Source organism: Eubalaena glacialis, chromosome 16 (genome assembly GCF_028564815.1).
Source record: "Eubalaena glacialis isolate mEubGla1 chromosome 16, mEubGla1.1.hap2.+ XY, whole genome shotgun sequence".
NCBI lineage: Eukaryota > Metazoa > Chordata > Mammalia > Artiodactyla > Balaenidae > Eubalaena > Eubalaena glacialis.
Window position 1 is genome coordinate 3,381,182 of NC_083731.1, and position 21,216 is coordinate 3,402,397.

The 21,216-nt window shown below is 39.4% G+C and overlaps 1 protein-coding gene across 1 annotated transcript in view; it reads right to left on the minus strand.

Moving 5' to 3' along the window:
* Positions 1–424: 424 nt before the first annotated feature.
* Positions 425–21,216, minus strand: part of MYO16 (myosin XVI) — a 422,800-nt gene continuing 402,008 nt past the window's right edge. The window contains exons 33-34 of the mRNA XM_061170768.1: positions 20,494–20,579; positions 425–798 (exon numbers count right to left, since the gene is read on the minus strand). Of these exons, the coding sequence (XP_061026751.1) occupies positions 571–798; positions 20,494–20,579 (314 nt within the window). The 3' untranslated portion in view covers positions 425–570. The remainder of the gene's footprint in view (positions 799–20,493; positions 20,580–21,216) is intronic.

Consider the following 21,216-nt stretch of genomic DNA (forward strand, 5'->3'; position numbering starts at 1 on the left):
AAAAAAGGTATGTAGGAAAAGAAGAGTTCTGGAAATGATTTTTTAAAGTCTGTATTTTGAAGAAAGGGAGCACCACCCATTGCATAAAATTATAAAATACAATAACAAACATGTAAATCATTAACAGGATTGTAATTCCAATACAACGCAAACACCTACAAAGAAATAAAACCTAGGTCCTGGAGAGTGTATGAGAGTAAAATGACTGGAGAGCAAGAAGCAAGTGGTCGGACCCTACAGAAACCACTCTGCGGTGTAGGCGTCCCCCTCCTCCGTCGTCCTCTCCCTGCTCATCCGCGCTTTGTCCGGCCTTTCTCTCGCTACCTCGGGGTAGCACGGTCCTAGGACCACAGAGCCTGAAGATCAGAGTGCATCCCCGCAGAACGGGTGAGACAACACAGACACGCACACAGAGACACGCACACTCACACACCCAGGGAATCTCGTGTATTTAACTGGGCTGTCCTGTGCTTTTCGTGTAGATGCGGACAGAGCCCCTGGCATGTACCAGGGGCAGCCTCTGTCTGTGAACCTGGCATCCCCAGGCAGCGAGTCTGCAGTCGGGGCCCATCACAGGGTAGTGTCCCAGAACTTGGGGGGCGGCCTGCTGCAGGAGGCCCCCTCGGGCTTCTTCAGGAGTGTGGGCTTCTTGCACGGAGGTGGCGGAGGTGCCCTGGGCTCCGCGTGGCGCAGGATCTGTGGCCAGTCTCCTCTCTCCTCGCAGAGTTTCCGCCTCCAGTCCAGGAGCTCCCGAAGGGCCACGCTCTCATTCTCGGACAGCCTCAGCTGATGGATTACCTGGGGGAGGGAAGCAGGGGGGAAAAAGAGGAGCATCGGATACTGTGACTGCATGAGAAGTATAAGAGCACCATCTGGATGCCAAGGCTCTGACGGGGTGGAAAGAGACCTTGGACGTCCCCTCTAGAACCTCCTGGCTCTGCTGCCCTGGGAAACGGCATCCAATGCAGGTCGGCTGTGAGCTGCCCAATTAGGAGGATGAATGGAACTTGGAAATCAGTTAGGGTAAGTACCCTGGGGAACAGGTGATGTACCTCCAGTGATACAGGAAAGAATCACATGTCTGTTTGCCCTTTGCCCTCTCTTGCTATATACATTCTTACGACATCTTGGACGTTTTCTTCATTGAATGTATCACGATGGTAATTCTGTCTATGATAGATGTTTCTGGATTTCTTCAGCTGCATCCCGCTCCAGGATCCACCCCTCTGTCTACGCACAGTTACTAGTCAACACCTTTTAAGGTCATGTGACCCCAACTCTGACCATCGCGCATTAGCCCCAGGAATCCACAGACATGGGAACTTCAGGGGTCTTTGCAGGAGGGCATCACCACGTGCAAGTGTATCGGCTGCTCGGCCTGGCTTCCTTGGGGTCCCTGAAGAGAGGCAGAGCTTGCCCCCAGGGACAGCGAGGGCATGTGAGGACAGGCAGGCTACATGCTGTGGGCTCTGCCCTCTGCCAGCGGCCAGTCATCTGGAGCAGCTGCACACTGCAGAAACCAAATTTTCCATCAATTCTGTAGTGAGTATGCTGGTTTAACAAAATGAGATTCTGGACATCAGAATGGGACTACTGGGGAGAATTCAGAGGGAACGAGATGGCCTCAAGGCACCTACTACTTTGTTCCCACATCACTTCCATCCTTTCCATCAAGATAAACGAGAATAAAACAAAGCAGGGCATGGTGGTTGGCTTATGTGAGGATAGTCACTTGAAAACAACAAGGCCATCCATGTTCCATACAATTCTAAAGCCAACACCCTCACCTGGACACCCAAGCTTCTTGTTTACCTGAGGAAGAAGATTTTAAAGCCTAGAATCACAGAAATGGGCTGAATGTCAAAAAACGATGTTAAATCACAGAAGCTGGGAAGTCAAACCCATACCTGAAGTACATAACTAGATTTCTGGGCTGGTTATTAGCAAAAGGAATTTCTCCCAATTGAAGCTTAGACAAACAGTGTGCAAAACAGGCCTGTGACCGTCCAATCCCCAAAGCAACCTCCAGGCACTGATAGAAAGTGAGTGGCTAAAGCAATATACCCCCCTTAAAAGGGGGTTTCTCTCTAGTCTCCAGGACTGCACCAGAATGACCTGGAAGTCAGAATTCTCCTGCTGGGAGACTCTTGTGGAAGCCAGATTGCCTCTACTGTTAGGGAAGTGAGCCAAGAGAGCCGGGTGGAGGGTGTGCATAAAATTAGTTATTTAGTAAACACTTCAGAATGCTAAAGATGTGTCAGGACTTTTCTAAGCCCCTTACAGATATTAACTCATGCAATGCTCCCGAGAGCTCTACAAAGCAGTGCTAGCATTTGGCGGATGAGGAAATTGAGGCACAGAGAGGCTAAGTCATTTGCCCAAAGTCACATGGAAAATGGTGGAACCAGGCGGTCTGGTTCCAGAGTCTGTCTTCCTATTACCCCACAGTGCTTTTCATTTGCCCAATAGCCGGTGTCCAGGACCTGATATACGCCAAAGACCAGCGTCCCTATATCATCTTCCTCTTTACTTCTTTTTCTCATTGGGATTTGAGTGAAATCTGTGTGTTTCTTTCACTAACGTATCTTAGTTCCTCTATTATCTCCACTAGTGGATGCTGTGTTGATTACATTTAGCTTCAGTCTCGTTTCCTGGATATTGAATATTTGTATACATGTTCCTCGGCACACTCAGCATATAATAGCCATCTCTGAAAAATACAGTCCTTGGATTTATTCTTATGAGAGAATATTAAATTGATCATCTCAGTAGATTATTTTCCCAACACTTCCTTGAGATACCATCTTTCTGAAGTAACACAGCTTAATATTGATCTATTTAGAAACAAAACAAGGAACTTTTACTTCTGCCTAGGATGTTTAGGTCATGACAGGTTACTGCTCCCATTGCAAAAGTGCAAAAATGGGATACATTACCAAAAATCATAATTTTGAAACACCAGAAAGCTCTGGCAAAACTTTGAACTAGAGAAACTAAAATTCTGGATGGGAAGAATCTTTCTGAGTGAATAGAAAATCAAATAATTAACAGCTACTCTTTTTTTCTCCTGGGGACATTTGCTAATTCTGAATTCTTCTGTAGGTCTAGAGAGCCCTTTCTAAAAGAAAGAAAGTCCATACCATATTTTGCAGTTGCATGGGAACAAGAGACACAATTTGAAAACTTGAGGACCCTCAAATGCATGGTCATTTTCCCCAAAGGACATTTGTTGAGTTCTTCAACTATATGAGCGAGTGGTGCCTTAAGTCAAGAGCTTATAAAAAAGCAGAGTAAAATCTCCTATAGTGATAGAGGTGCTTCAGAAGCAAAAGTATGACAGGGGAGATGACAGCCTCAAGCGCCTGACTCGTCTCATCTTCAAGACTTGCAGATTTTGAAACTGAGTGGGGTGCACAGCTGAATGGGGCCTGGAGCTCTGAAGGGCAGAGCTGGAGCTACTGTAATGTTTCAGTGCTGATGAACAAACACCTGTCAGGTTCTCAGTGCAGCCTGAGGATGAGAGGAGAACCAGAGGGAGGCTGGTTTTCCATCACTGTGGAATATTTGATTGGATTGAGGTGACCACCTCTTACCTTTGCTTCCTAAGACAGGATGGTGGAATCGCCTCAGGTAGAAAACATCATCAGTAGTGTCTATAGTTTGTTTACACACAATGCTTAGCATGCAATTAGAAATTACTATACATGGGAAGAGACAAGTAAATCTACCCCAAATCAAAAGATAAAACAGATTCACAGATGATCCAGGTTTAGAGTTAGCAGATAAAGACTTTAAAATACCTGTGATTAAATGTTTAAAAGAACAGAGAAAAAGATGGACAAATAAAAGATATAGCAGAGTAGACATAGAAAAGGAGTAGCAGAAGTATTGGTAGAAGAGATATAAAGAAAGTGGCAAAGCAATATTCAGAGATAAGTTTCCAAAACTTGTGGATGGCACCCACATACATATTAAGAAGTTTGGTAAACCACGATAAGTACACTCCACCACCAACAATAAGAAAAGAAGGCAGATCATATTAAAAATGCCAAAGGTCAATGACAAGAAAAATGTTTTCAAAATCTACAAGAAAAAACACAATACCTTCAATGAAAGCTGACTTCTAAACAGAAATACTGGAAGCCAGCAAACAATGAATCACAAGTTAAAGTACTGAAAGAAAGTAATTCAACCTAGGATTCTAGACTCAAAAAAAAATATCCCTCAAAAATGAAAGTGAAATAAAATGTTTTTGGACAAACAAGAACGAGGAAGTTTGCTATCACAGGTCTTGACTATTTTTTTTAAGGTGAAGAAAATGATCCTAGCTGAAAAAAAAAAAAGGAAATTTAAGAGAGGATTAAGGACACTGGAATTAAATCCATGGGTAAATACAAGTTATGCGTTTGGAAAATGTCTATAGACTTTAAGTCATATGTAGAACAACGCGCCAACAATAACTGCAAAAGTCAGGAGGGGTTACGTGGAGTTCAGAGGTTCTGAGGTTCTAGCAGTATTAGGAAAATGACAGAAGTAATACAATTTAAGACGAAATAAATCAAGGATTCATGCTTTATTCTCTAGGAACATACAAAAAGAATAATGATAGAATGTGTAATTAACAAATTATTATGAAATAATAAATTTCAATTAATCTGAAAGAAAGATGCAAATATCTATATCTATATCTGTATCTATAAATGGAGGCTAATTCCTAACAAAACAGAGTAAAGCATAAAAACAGAATTCAAATCTCCACCCCGCAGGTGGTGCTGTTCTTCTGCAGCCGGCTGGCATGTGCTGTATTTATTTTCATGCTGTTGTGACCACACACTCTGTTCTCTTATCAAGCACAAAATACACCTATTCTATAGTTATTCTCAATCCTAAACTCTTTTCAGTAGCTTTTCATAATGACCAAAAATATACACTAGGTGTGACCCTCTGCTAAGACCTTCGTTAACAGGAAAGATTTAGAGATTGAGTCACTCCATAGAAGCAGCCCAATCTACTGAGAGTGACTTTCAGCAGCTGCTGATCTGAATTAGGCTTGTGGGGAGGGATTTTGACATAAAATGTCCCAATTCCCCTGAGTCACTGCTTCACTGAAAAAAAAAAAAAAATGCTCTCTATCCTTTCAAAGCTTCTCAACGTTTACTAAAAATATCTGAATTCCCAAGCACATTATAAAAGGTGAAACTTATACACACAAAGCATTAGAAAGCACTTTCTTAATGAGGGTATCGATGTCTTGAATAATGTAGTGGGTACAGAAGAGCACCATCTTTGAATCAACCACCAAGAGCTCTCCATGCTTCCTTGATAAGCAAAAATTTGACTGATGTTTGCAATAATCAAACTAATGCTCAGAATACACTCTCCTCTTGAGAGATCCCATGAAACTTTGTATTACAGAGATTAATAGGTATTGAGTAAAATCTAATAGGTATAGAAAGATAGCTGCTGGAATGGCATAAATGAGATGCTAAAATATTAACATTATTGATCTCCATTTAAAAAAAACACAAAGAATCTTCACAGGTTATGCCTTAAATGAAGGTTAAAATTCTGGGTAAGGATATTTGATAGGTCACTACTTTCAACAAAATGAAGTTCGAAGGGTAGTTTAAAATAATGATCTGTGAGACAATAAACGGATGAGAAGATGAGGACAGGATGCCCTGACTAATGATGGTTAATCTGCTTTATTTAGATTTATTAAATGTATCAGGTTATGAGGCACAAGAGTCATATTTGTCACAGGCAGTGAAAGAGCTTTACTATTTTAGAATAGCAACCAAATACAGCTATGAATGTTATTTAAATTGTGGTCAAGAAATAGATGAGGAATAAAAAGTACCTGCAATATTATCTAGCACAGTAAAAACATCTAAATCAGTGTTTTGTCATTCTTTAAATTTCATGTCCTATTTGTAGTAACAAAAACCATTACAGCGTCCCTTACCATTATTTGTTATTTCACAACAAATTAAATATTATCATTAAAAAGGCAATAATGATTTTGTAACACAAAATAGCTTTGGTATCGAAAGGCAACCATTTCTTTTCATAAAGAGAAGCGACTCTGGGGCTTAAGGATGCCGCTGGCAGTGTGGACCTGGAGTCAGCTGGCTTCACCCAGGTCTCATTGATCCTGATTTGTTTGGAGATTAAAGGATGTCATATTGGTGTCTTTTAACCTAAATCCTGCTCCCCATTGCTTTAAAAGCTATATCTCCAGCCCATGTCACCACTTCAGATAGTTACTTCCTTACTTATTTTCTTTTCTGGCATGTTTTATAGACTAGTGTTTGTACATGAAAACATTCTCTTTCAGAACCAGAAGGCAAGAGCTGTAGCTGGGAAAGTAAGAAGTGTTCCACACCTAGGAACCTCTGGGTTCTACGTGGCACCACCTTTGTGCACCATGAAAATGACTAAAGCCCTGCTTTCAAAGGAATTTTTAGACATGCCAATGACGTCAGTGCCTTAACATGCTGCACGGGGCATGGAGATGGAGTAGGTCAACGAGAGGGAGGTTTTTAAAAAAAATTTTTCCACTGTTTACCTGGGGAAGGGGGCTCTATGGAGGAAGGTCTGGAGAGACTTCACAGAGGTGGTAACTTTGATCTGAATTTTGAAAAATGAAATGGGCACCGGGTAGAAAGGGGGAAAGAAGGCACTTCCACGGGGCTTGATGTAGACAAGCACCAGTAATGACACTGAACTTCATTCTCTAACAGGGAATCACAAACCCACGGGGACTTTGATTCTGGTGTGAACAGGGATGGGATGGTTGACAAACCAGGACTCTCCAGCCAGGGTGCCTGGAGTGGAATCCTGAATCTGGCACCTGATGGCTGTGTAAACTTAAGCAAGCCCATCAGCTTCCTCACCTGTAAAGTGGGTGCACAGTAATCATCTACCTCAAAAGGACAGATCTGGGCTACTTAAGAGTGCCCTAGAAATGTAATGAGTGCTCTATAAACTCGGGCAATCATGATTGTGTCATGGTTAACTCTTTGACTTGAGAAAATCCCTAAACATTCTGAATTATGATTATCCTGATGACTCAATCAGATAATGTTAAAGGAAAGTACTTCTCACAATTTGTGGCCCTATAAAAATATACAATAGTCTTTTCCTTCCTTAGTAACAAGAAGATTTCAAAATACTGAGCAACACGCTAGACTTATAACATAACTAGGATTTATATATGATTTACAACTAAAGAAAGTTATGCAAGAAGAAGGTCTACAAGTTTTTTGAATTTTAGAGTAAGATATAAAGGGCAGTAGTGAGTAGTTTAAACAACAGTTAAATGTTTTGGAAACTGGGATTTGTATATGTATTTTCAGGGGTCATCAAGTTCTTGGGACAGCCTAAAATTTTTTGGTTTTTTATTTGTATGTGCTTTGGATCACTTGAATACCTACTTTTTAAGCTAGCGCTCAGTGAGATTTAATTTTCTGACTTCGGTTTTTATTTACAAGCAGATTAACACAGGTAATATTGTTTATCTTGTTTCAGGTTAATGAGAAAAAGGTAGATGGATTTGATATTCAAATAAGGCACTTTCCTCCAATAAAAAGCTAAGTGATTTGACATCGTAGGGTAGGTTGCCTAGCAGTTCAAATAGAAGTGACAGACTGGGACCAATCAAAGGCACAAGATGGCAGATCTGTACCAAAATTCATGGATTTGAGTCAGTACCAGATTCATATTTTCAACAGTAATTTCAGCTAAAGAAAATCATACCTAACATAAATGTTGTGAATTTTAATGTTTTCTTGCTTTTGTAGGTTTTTGTTTCACTCAATTTGTAAATTGGCTTTGATTTTATAGCTGTAGTAAAAGCTAAAAGGATAAAGAGATTTTACGTAACGATACGTGTATACACTTAATTAACATTATAATGAAATAATTTAAGAAATGTTAAGAGTCAAGGATGACTTTTTATTATTTAAAAAGGGTCATATATATTATAATATGCAAGTGGGGGGAAAATGCTGATCTAAGTGGGTAGAATTCCCTGTGAGTAAAATTAGTCACTGCTTGACAAGACTATGGGTGTCCTTCAGAGTCTAAAACTGGTAAATTAGTAAATTAATCTCTGCTCAGCACAATGCATCCAATGCACTTACGTAGAGGGTCTGGATGGAGTCAGTGTATGAATGCCAAGATGCATGTTTGAGAAAAGGGACAAATGTCATCACGGTGTATTAGACTTGTGGTTTCACTTTTTTGTAAACTTGGGGGGCAATTGAGCACCACACCTCCATCAATTCCTGGGAAGGGAAAGGAAGAGAGTGCCTTTGAGCAATGCCAGAAGGACTGTGGATGAATTCTCAGACTTGAGATGTAATTCACATCTCACAGATTCAGATAAGACCCTTTCAAACACTGTAAAGCCCTGGGAACGTACTAAAAATGCTCTGCTGCTCTGAAATCACACAGGGTGTGAGGCGTCCTGGACTCATTAGTTACTCTGAATTCAGACCTGCCTACATGGGTTTGAATGGTTGGTGAGAGGGGTCATTCAAGAGCGTGGGACAGTCACCCTAGACTTCAGGGTGGCCAAACGACGCAATGCCTCGAGCAATCAGATAGGCTTATCCTATTCTACCGTCTGAATGTGTGTCCCCCAGATTCACATGTTGGGGTCCTACACCCAAAGTGATGGTATTTGGAATAAGGCTTTTGGGAGGTGATTGGGTCATGAGGGTGGAGCCCTCATGAATGGGATTAGTGCTCTTATAAAAGAGACCTCACAGAGCTCCCTCACCCCTTCTGCCCTGTAAGGACACAGCCAGAAGTCTGTGACCTGAAAAACAGACTTCACCCAACCACTCTGGCACCCTGATCTCAGACTTCCAGCCTCCAGAACTGTGAGAAATAGAATTCTGTTGTTTATAAGCCACCCAGTCTGTGGCATTTTGTTACAGCAGCCAGAATGGACTAAGACATCTTATGCCCAGAATTATTATTTTTGGATGTCATGGGGAAAAATGTACTATTCTATAACAGGTGCAAAACTCAGGCTTCTAGAAAAGGGCACACACTATCTGTCAGCTTAAATGTCTTTGAAAACAAATTGTTTGGTGGAGGATCTAATAATACACTTGGAAATTATTCTGTGATTTTTATTTGAAAATTTGACACCTGGAAGAGATCTGGAAACTTCAGAGCTTAGGGTCCACTTGGATTAAGTATTTACTGGGAGCTGGGATAATGTGACTCCTCCAGCACCACTGGAAAGCAACACCTGAGTCACTGCAGGTAGGCTGCACTTAAGGGGTGGTCAGCATTTTAAACTGACACCCTCCTGTCAGTTTAGACCCCCTAAAATGTGGCCTGGCTTGCATATATAGCCCCACTTTCTCCTTTCTGCCCTTATGGAAGGATCGAGCAAGGGAGAAGCTAAGCCATCCATGTTCAGTAAACAGGCATGCCTCTGATCAGCCCATGTCAAGCTCCCATAACATGTGAACAGACACATAGATGATCACAGTCTGAAGTCATTTCCCTATGGTCTAGGATCCTCATCCTGGAACAAAATCCCTTCCTTTCAGCAGATTTTTAACAAGAAGATTCCTTAATTGAAATTAATCCTTAGAAAATAGTGTTACCTAAGACACTGGTGATTACGACCTGGACAACTCAGGATGGGGTTAAAAATAATGTGTGTTTTTTTTCCCTGTTATTGAGAAAAATCTTGTTGATTTGGTATTTAAAAGACATGAATCTAGGCTCCATCCTCTTCACCACCCCCCAACTCCAGATTTGTAAACTGTTTTGTGTCTTCTAATGTCTAGGAGACAGCAATTAGACGTGAAGATAGAATTTGTCTAAGTGACCTCTTACAAGTTCTACATCCCTAAGTGGGACTTTTATAATCTGTGCACTTACCTTCAGGGGTTAAAAACCACAAAATCTCTCACAACCCAGAGGGAAGCACAACATTATGTAAAGGCTTAATGAGGTTTATTACATATATATCTACTCGCTAATTTTTAATGGTTTTCTATTGTGTCATTAACAGAGTCCTATGACATGAACTAATTAAAAAATGAGATACAAATTTTCTTCACTTCCTGTGGCTATGCATTTCTATGAATAATATTAATAAATATAAATTAATAATTTGCTGCTGATTTTTACCTTAAGTCTTTCCCTTCTAGGATAAAAATAGTCTTTGTTAAATAATTCATATGTAAAATCATGTTGCTGTTCATTTGTCACAGCATTGATTTTTCTATTGACTATTCACCCAAAGGTGAAAAGAGGCATTTACTGACATTTATGGAAATTAAAAGAAGACAGCCTCTTGGCTGACTGAATAGTGAATATCAGTGTTTCAAATGCAAATTCCATTTCCACTCATGCTAACAACATGTTGGAGGAAAAGCATTAAAAAATGAAATTTGAAAATCAGTTTGTAAAACCAAAGTTTACCTAAATAGATCCCAATGACATGGCTTAAAATGAAATTTGATTCAAAAAGTCTCTGATTAAAGGGTTGTGTATTTCCATACTTTAGGAAAAAAAATCAAGAAAATGATCTGAAAGCAAAACAGCATTTCTGGTTTAGGCAGAAGAGAGTTGATCCCTCTTAATTCAGAAATAGTCATTTAGACAGCAATCCAATTACGTTCTTCCTTGCTATTTTGTCTCCTTTTTCGCCTACGGGTTAAAAAAGGGAAAATATCCCTTAAAAGGAACAGGTTCTATTGGAAACAAGAGTATATCTGGACAACAGGCAGTGAGGGAAGGAAGAGGGGATTTTAATTTTTTTACCTTATCTGTGCAAGTTGATTTCTTTAAAAAAAATTAACCACTGTCCTTTATTTTTACAATAAGTAATATTATATTGGAGCACATTTGATATAATTTAAGTGGACATTTATTTGCATTTTGCAGCTGATTTTAAGTCCATAGCTAAGAATAAAAATGGACTCTGATGAGTAGATGCATGTTTCTTCCTACTGATGGAAAGTTATAAAATAGAAATTCATGATTGTGCATCACACGACAATTAATTCGTGACATTTCAGGATATGGATTTTGTAAGAGTTCTGGTCTCTTACCTCAATTCATTTAAAAACATGGCAATACCCGTATTAGTGACTAGAAGATTGTAGCAAAAACTAATAACATATATTTAGAGTACATTTATAGTAATGACATATTACAGTAGTAGGTTCAAATACAGAGAATACATGGAAAAACATAAATCTATTATAACGGAAACATAGAAAGTAAGAGTATTACAATTCCTTTAAAAATATTTTTCTTGGGATTATATGGGAGGCTCACTGCAAATACCAGGAGGTATTATTAAGGACAAATAATCTACTAGATTTTCTCTCTCTAAAAAATAAGTCTGTTTATTAAATTTGCTTGTTCAAAAATCTTCAATGCCGCCGCCTTGTCCTAGCCTAAAGAGTCAAGTCCACACATCTTAGCATGTTACAGAAAACCCTGTATTTTCTGACCACGCTAATTATTCCAGCTTCATCATCACTCACCCTCACATAGACTCTATATGTCAATTCAATCAGATGTACCCAGAACACACTCTGTAATTCTATTTATCTTCTCTGTAACAGTCCCAGTTTGTATGCCCAGATACAGAAAGCTTTAAGGTTTCCAGAGCCCATTTCAAGCATCATCTTCATGAACTTGTTTCATATTCTTAAAGCATTTTCACAGGTTATTCTAGTAAAATCTCATAACCATGTGAAATAAGCAGGTTAAGGATTATTAGCCTCTTTTCACAGATGCTGAAATTCATCTTTAAAGCCCAAACTCACTTGGCTAGTCAGTGGTAGGGTCTGGATTCAAATCCAAGTACATTGAGTTTAGTCGACCTTCTTAATCACGTTGACTTCCAAGAAGTTTTTCTTGTCTGCTAATCAATGAGCACACGTGCTTTCAATGATTATGAGACAGAAAGTGCTGTGATGGGGTCTACGGGACTTAGAATCGTGCAGTACGACCTGCTCCCTCAAGAGGCTTTCATCTGAGTATGAGTAACAGGACATAAAAACATAAAGAGTTAGATGAATAAACATGCTTAAACAGGATGTCAGCGCAAAAACTTCATGAGGAAGCACAGCATTAACTGACTAATAAATTACAGACGCAATGACTGTTGTTGGAATACAGAGGAGACATGTCTCATTTCAAGGCCAATACGGCCAAGAGATTCCTGTTGGGCTGTGGGATTTGTTTTGGACTAAAAGGATGAGTCGGACACACAGAGAAGAAAGGCAACTTGGGTCGAGTGGGATAAGGAATGGTGTCCACACTTTTGTTCACATCTACATTGACAATGACCGGAAAACACAAGAGAGAGAAAACACTGTGCCATGTGGTGTACAACTTGAGAGTTAGCTTTGAACTAGTAATGCAGATGTGAATAAGTCAGAAAGGAGATAAGATATAGGTATGAAAGTGAGGAAAGCAAGGGTCACAACCACAGCAGATAAGCACTCCACAGCCTCCAGAGGATGGAGGGTCCAAGTCCAAGGATACAGACCCCCACTGTCCAAATAGCCAGTATCTTCACTTGCATTGCTTTGTAGGGCACAGTTTACCTGTTAACTTATTCATTTCTCAAAATACTTATTTCCAGAAACAATCACAATCTGTGTGTTATGGTATTAAATATAATTAAATAAGAATGAGGAAAACCACTTCGTGAAACTGAATGCTAATAAAACTATTAGCCCAATCCAAATGGATTTTAAAAATCAACTATATTTAAGAAAGGGGCATAGTTTAGCAACTCCATTGACCATGGAACTCACTGCATGGGGGAAGCATCTTCTCTGTCCTCAACCTTGAGTCTCCCTCCAAAGTTTAGTTACCAGTTAGGGTCACCCGCTTGAGAATGAGAGATAAGAGAGGCAATTCCTTCTCATCATTAAATGCACAAATAGGTCCTAAGAGTATTAGACCATTTCTCCAGGATGCCCAGTTTATTATAGGGGTCTGACTTTGTCCCTGAGTAAAATAAAGTCTATTGATTTGGAGGGATTTCTGTGCGACCAGTTGTTAAGAATTACAAGCTTTGGTTTTACATATTTATGACTCGGTGGGAGCACCAGTGATCATTATTTTGTATTAAAATGTCTGATAAGCAACATTCTAATAATCCTATCATCAGAAGACGTGAACAGGCATGATTTTTACTACCTTAAAGAATAAAGATTGCTAAATAATAATGGAGGCTAAACTTAGTGAATTAAGGACTATAAATAATGCTCAGTAGCAACACATAATACATTAGGCCAAATAAATGAGAAAGGGTACCAGTTTATATTACCCAAGATGCTGTAACAGACAAACCACAAATACCAGTGGATTGACACAAAATCCACCCATTTTAGCCTTGTTCATGTTAAGGCTAAAATGGGTGTTTCTGATCAGTGGCTGGATGACCTCCACGTTGTCACAAATGTACTCTGCATCTTCCAGGGTCTTGGAGGATTGTGTGTCCAGCTTTTGGATGGGAAAGGGCATAAAGCACTCACAGTCCAAGGGAGGTTTGCATGGGCCAAGGCTGGAGGGAGCTCACATCAGTACGGCTCCTGCTCCATTGGCTGTATCTCAGTCACATGACCACTCCCAACCACAAGCATGCTGGGAAACGTAGTCTAGCTAGGCGCTTCCAAAGAAATGGATTTGGTGGGCACTGTGTCTGCCAGGGGTGGTGCCTAGGGGTCAATGACTGTGTCTTTAAGACATAGTCGTTGCAAATCATGCGGGTACAAATGCTAGAGAAAATAGAGAAAGGAAAAGAGATGTCAGGAAGCATTAGAAAGGAAAATAGACAAGATTCTGCCAAAGTAGGCAACATACAAGAGCAGATCTTTTTAATCAAGACTCCTTTCCCAAAATAGATATTAAAAATCACCTGCAAGTGTATACAATTAATTTAAATCCACTTGGGCTTCAAAATCTAGGCTTTTTATGTCATTGACTTCATGACACGTCTTCCCAATATCATAGTTCATCTGTTTTAGAACCTATTTCTGACTCTGTCAGAAATGACAGTTTCGAATAATAGTGTAATCATAGAAATCAGAGAAAAATCAGGTCTTGGAGGTCTACTAAGGTCATAAAATAAATTCCTTCACCAAGGTTGGCTAGATTACGTTTCAGCACCATGGAAAACTTTCTGTTCCTTTAGCCTAAATTTTTCTTTCAGAGTTGTCAGGCCCCATTAATGTACAGAGCAGTACACTTAATAAGCCAGAAACTCTGAGGCCCAGGTTCCCAGGTATCAATCTTCCAGTTCTCTGTATCTGGAGCAGGAACAGAGCTATTTGTCTTATATTTTCCACTTATAGAAAAGGCAAACCTGGTTAACGGTTTTGAAGAAAGACAATGCAATACAGTCATAACTGGGATTTAACATTTAGCCTCTTGCTGTCGTTTGTAACTTAAAAGTTCCCTTTTTCTAGAATTAACACTTATAGCTAATGGTAATTTCTACTGCTCTTCAGGGGAACATCTAGTCGTACTGCAGAATGGAGTTACTCCATTCCAGCCACGCTGGCCATCTTGCGATCCAGGCCGGCTCCTGTCCAGGGTCTTTGTTCCTTCCCCACCTGGAGTGCTCCCCTGACCTCAGCCTGGCTGACTCCCTGACTTTCTTACTCTGTCTTTGCTCAGCGAGGCTTTTGTTGTCCGTCGGATTTAAAATTGCAGCCCTACCCCACCTTCTCCCACACCACTCTTGTCACTCCCAGCCCTACTTATCCTGTTTCTTTTTAAAATTTATTTTAAGAAATATTAAAGGAATGAGAAATCAGAATTGTGACTATGTTTGTATTTTTGTTTTTTGGCCATGCCACATGTGGGATCTTAGTTCCCCAACCAGGGATCGAACCCGTGCAGGGGAAGCATGGAGTCTTAACTCGTGGACCTCCAGGGAAGTCCTGAGACGCTGTTTTTAAAAAGGAGAAAGGTGACCTGCAGAGATATCACAAGACCTTTCTCCTTTTTATAAACATAGTCACCAAGTATACTTCAACAAAACAAACAAACAAAAAACACATAGTCACAATTCTGCTTTCTCGTTCCTTTCATATTTCTTAAAATTGATTTTTCCTCATTGATAATAGTCAATGTCTTCACTCGAAAAACATTCTGCATTTGAATACATTTAGGATACACATATGGTGCAATTCTATGAAGGAAAAAATACAAAATATAGGATTTGTTTTTGTTATTTTCCAAGTTTCTATATATCTATACAGGACTTGTTCCTTTCCTGTTGAAAACGCTGCCATTTAACTCTTAACCATAAAATTAATTTACTGCCTTCATTGCTTGCCCATAATATGGAAGTCACGAGTGGTGCATACTGATTTCCCGAAACCTCAGCGGTGTGAAGAGCTTCCTATGATAGATCTCCTTCGGTTTGTAGCTTACAAGTGAAATACACATAATTCCTCTGGAAATGGTTATCTAATTTCTATTCCCCATCATGTGTTTTAGAATTACCCCCTTAACATTAAAGGAAAAGTGTCTACATTTTGTTATTTTATCTAACACACTGTTTCTTTTCCATGCCACAATGTAGTTCAAGCAGTCCATGTGACAAATAAAATGAATATAGAAAGAAGGCATTGGGTTTATTGAGTGCTCTGCAACTCCTCATTTCTTTGATATGTGACATTACAGAAAGGTTCCTTTGATGGTTCAGTAAAACAAACCACATAACAATTTGTTTCTTGATGTGGATCAACTGCGTAGTGATTCTGTTAGGGCTTTCATTGGCGGCTGTGTCGGAAGGGAGTAGATATTTATTAAGCTCTCAGGCACTGGATTGCCACTATTTTATCAGAAACCATCAATGATTTCTTACATTGAATATTTGAATATTACAGATATTAAGAATAACTTTTAGTGCTCTTTTAAAAAGCCAAAGAATATAACAAAAAGTTTGGCAAGAAATACCATAAATGCCCACAACGAAAATCGAAGATCGTAAACCACACAATATTACTGGGCAGAACAGATAGATGAGAGGAATAAAATGGCAGGCAGTGAAATCTGGTAAAGTTAAAATGAGAATGCAAATACAAATTAACTATGCTCAAATAAAAAATAATCTCATTTTTCAATGTCAAGTGTGGACCCCTAAACAGATGTGTAAATAGCAATTTTATGCCGAGGGCAAGCACTGAGCACTTTATTTCATCCATCCTCTCTGCTGTCCGCCTGCCTTCAGGCCCGCCCTCTTCTGCTCTGCTCAGGCTTTCGCTCTATTTATAATCCGTGGGCTCCCTGTGTCAGGTTACCTGGCCCCCTGAGTCAGCATTGCAGTCTCAGCACAAACACAAAGAAGTCCCTCTAGGCTGGTGGGTGTATTCTCAGTATTTCATTCAGTGCTGAGTCTCTCCCCACTGACTTACTTCTAAGGGACTGCATCATGCCAAATGGTATAAACTTAAAAAAAATGATTTCACATGTTACAAAATGTCAAGTAGATAAATGGCATGGTATTTTTATAAACACTGTCTAATTCAAAAACCAACATGAAGTGGCTTCTTCAACCTCTGCGATTCCAGTTTCGAGAACTGGGAAATGACACAAAGCCTCCCTTCAGGACTAGGATGTGGGATTCCACGATGTTACACCTTCACTGCTGGTTTACTTGTGCCCTGGGGTGCAGAAGGACATGAATAGTTTGCCTTGGTTCACAGCCTGGACCTACCAAGCCTTCTACATAAGGAGCATAAATGATCACAGCCACATACTCGATCCGGCTAGTGTCTCAGCTTTTACTAGTTCCAAATATTTTAAGCAAAATTGATTTTTACTACTTTTACATACAGTCCTTACATTTTGCAAATTAATTTTAAAAATATGATGGAATAGAACATAAACTACATTTTCTATATTCTGTACCTTGAGAAAAGAAGCTATTTATGGAGGTGCTACCCCTATTAGAAAATTGTTTACATCTACATTAAGAATAATGCAGGGCTTCCCTGGTGGCGCAGTGGTTGAGAATCTGCCTGCCAATGCAGGGGACACGGGGTCGAGTCCTGGTCTGGGAAGATCCCACATGCCGCGGAGCAACTAGGTCCGTGAGCCACAACTACTGAGCCTGCGCATCTGGAGCTTGTGCTCCGCAACAAGAGAGGCCGCGACAGTGAGAGGTCCGCGCACCGCGATGAAGAGTGGCCCCCGCTCGCCGCAACTAGAGAAAGCCCTCGCACAGAAACGAAGACCCAACACAGCCATAAATAAATAAATAAATAAAATTAAAAATAAATAAAAACATTTCATTACACAATACGTTTTAAAAAAAAAGAATAATGCACACTCTGTAAAACTTGAAAGATGAATGGATAAAGAAGATGTGGTACATGTATACAATGGAATACTACTCAACTATAAAAAAGAACGAAATAATGCCATTTGCAGCAGCATGGATGCAACTAGAGATGATCATACTAAGTGAAATAAGTCAGAAAGAGAAAGACAATACCATATGATATCACTTATATGTGGAATCTAAACTATGGCACAAATGAACTTATCTACAAAACAGAAACAGACTCACAGACATAGAAAACAGACTTGTCGTGGCCAGTGGGGAGGAGGGGAGGGAGAGGGATGGACTGGGAGTTTGGGGTTAGTAGATGCAAACTATTACATTTAGAATGAATAAACAACAAGGTCCTACTGTATAGCACAGGAAACTATATTCAATATCCTGTGATAAACCATAATGGAAAAGAATATAAAAAAGGAATGTATATATATGTATAGCTGAGTCACTTTGCTGTACAGCAGAAATTAGCATAACATTGTAAATCGACTATACTTCAATTAAAAAAAATAGAGAATAAAAAATAAAATTAAAAAAAAACCCCTTTGCTATAAAATAAATTTTATAGATAATAACAATAAAATCAAATTAGTGTGTCAGTCAAAATTCTTCTTTGCAAGCGACAGAAACTAACTCTAACAGGTAAAAGATTTATTGGAAAGCAAAATAATTGGATGTGAAGTTAAGGACAGGTTTGGCAGGTGGGCTGCACCCAAGGTGAACGCGGTGACCGGCGGTCACAGACACAGGCTAACATCTTTGGCCACCGGAGGGAGCCACTGCGGCCAGATGACACCCCCATGGCGACATCTATCCTCCTCCCTTCCATCGTATGTCTCTCAACCCATAACCCATGGTGGATAGACAGAGCCCATCTCACATGCATTTATCCAGCTGTCAAAGGAAGGGAGGAAGGTGAAATCTCTCTCCTTATATTATCATGGCGGTAGGCCAGAAACTTAAATATGTGGCCAGCAGCTAAAAACACAAACCACAAATGTCCACTACAGCTACTTAAGATTTTCACCTTGACCAAAACTTCTTTAAATTTTATGTAAAAGTTGGATGACTCCTCCATTGCTTTTAATGTCATGGTAAGCTCACTCTCAGAAACAAGACCTAGGATCTTGACATTCATTCAAACTGTGGACACTGCATTTTCCCTATGACCTCTGGCAAATTACTAAATCTATTTCTTGTTTTCTTTATCTACAGTAACACCCAGACATCTGATCTTCCTTAAAGGGATTTCGTTAAAATCACTGATGATGCTAATTAAAATATAGACATCCTCAAATAGGAATTCAATTTTTAGTCAACATTTAATTTTATTGCTACATGCCCAATCAGTTCAGGGCTGATTTTATAGAATTCTTATTTAATAGCATTACTAGAAAATCTAGAATGCAATATGCCTGTATGTGTCCATGTTTCCTCTATAAACGTCATACAAGAAGCATTTATGCTGAGAGATGTGTGGCCATTCAAGGCATAGTTCCACATAACTGTTATAGGTCCCCAACACTGACACATGTCTCCTGCCAGGAGAATGCCCACACCAGGCGTGGAAGAAAATGAGCCTGGTTTTCCATTTCCTTGAAAAAATGCACTGTGAGATAACTGGAGATTGTTTGCATTTGAAAACAAGCCCTCATTGAAAACTGGGAATGGAAAATTACTCCCGGTGATCTTTCCCATCCCTCTTTGCATCTTAGCCAAATCCATGGAAGATCAGAGGGAAAGTTCCAGAGATGCCTATTTTATGCACCTTCTTTCAAAATTAACCCTTTTCTCTATGAACCACATTGTAGTGGGAGCCCTGGGAAGGATGTATCTATCACTGTGCTCTAACGTATAGGAGCCAACCCTATAATAAAAATCAAGCCAATGTTCTTTACAAGCAGGTTCCCCCATGAATTATCATAGATAAAGCAGCTGTAATGCTTACAAGGTAAAGTAAATGCATCTCTAAGGAACAGAGGGGAGATTAGGACAATCTATTATTGCAAGCAATCAGCATTTTTTTTCTATTTCAATGCCTATATATCAGCGTAAGTGATTTCAGCATATTGTCTACTGTAAGATTTATTTTTAAGATTAAATTATTGATTTTTCCCACTAGCTCATCAGTGTTATTTAGAAAATCTCAGCTGATAATATGACCGTGCCTATATAATGTCAAATGTTCACATGAAAACAGATCCTTGGCTGCATAGTTGGTTTCATGAAAACATCTGAATACTTGACTGAGTTTTTAAACGATTTTAATGTAGATATTTGACAAAGCAAAAGTTGTGCTGTAATTTCATAAAAAATAATCTTGCTGCTAAAGCAATAATCTTTAATATATTGATAATAAAATCTTTGATACATTGTTGGTTGTGTACCACCTTCAAAGCAAAGTCATATTTTTTGAAGATACTTATTGAAAACAGTATTTTAAAGTTCAACATAAAAAGGACACTAAACTATTGATATAAATCCTTTATTCTTTCTACAAACACTAGAGTTTATTTTAAAGTGATAATCCTCTTTATTTTGGCAAAATTTTTGAGGCCAAACACATTATGCATACACGTGAAATTACTGAAGCACATCAAAACAGTTTTGTGAACTGCAATCTCATTTTGATTTTGCAGTGTTCTGATCATATGATAGTTTATAAATGAATTTGGATTACATGGAATTTGAGGTGGTAACTGAGAAATAATGGCCATGAAACCACAGGGGCTTCAAGCATTTTATTTCCATGTTGTCCTCACTTACAGCCTTCCTATTTCAGCTGAGGTCAAATGCAGGAAATACTAATACCATTCAACAGATGCAATATACCCTTCACCTGACAGTGATTTTAAAATGCCACTACATAAATTGTCATAACAGTTCATATGAAACCATCTATTAATTTTTATTTGTTTTGGATGTTCTTCTTTTTTTGAAACCAGCAGGAAATAGAGAGCAGTCAGCTGATACAAAGGGAAAAAGAATGTTGAGGTGAAGAAACTTACAGCAGAGTTGAAAATAACTGTGTTCCCTAGTCCAATAAGAACAAACACTCTTGGTCACACCTTCATGAACCTCTTGTAGGCATTTAACTTCAGTTATCATAGCAAAGGTAAGCATTGAGGGGTCATTACCTGAGTGGTGTGACTCTCTCTATGTCTCTGAAAGGAGGAGGTCCCACTTCCAGACAACCTGGAGAATCCATCGTCTTCAGGTAAACCTATGGAGGTCAACACAAAATAGCCGTTAAGTTGTGTGTTCTTTCCCCAAATAAAGTAAGTCGTGTACTTCCTGAACAAACTAACATGGTGACATTTCATGGATTGAAATGAAGGTCAGTAAACACTCACTGAAAAATAAATTTCCCAAGGCAGCATGGTAATACCAGGTATTGCTGGAGTTCCATCTAATCAAAGAGGAAATGTACTGGCAAAAAAAGATGAAATGATAATGAAGAAATATGCCATAATAGCACAAACGTGGGCAAAGAAGTACTGGAGGGGAGAAGGAAAACTTTTCTAGAGGCTGAAAATAGTCTGATGAAACACTTATGGGGGAAAGAGAAGCCTGTGGGCAACGGAGGGTAAATGGGTCCCTGCGGTTGCAGTTTGTTTCCCATTTGTGGGGTAACAGGGTGGCTGAGAAGGGATGGAAGACAGATAAGACACCATCAAGTCTACGTGTCAGATGAATTCTATTGACTATCGTTCATTCTACACCCAAAGGGAAGGAGGAGATTGGGTGAAATTCCATGTGGAAAAGGTCGGGGTAGCTGCCGGATCACAACAGACCAATACATAACCAACTCTATAGGCTCAGTGGCGGGTCTGAGGTAACTTATATCTCCCACGATACAG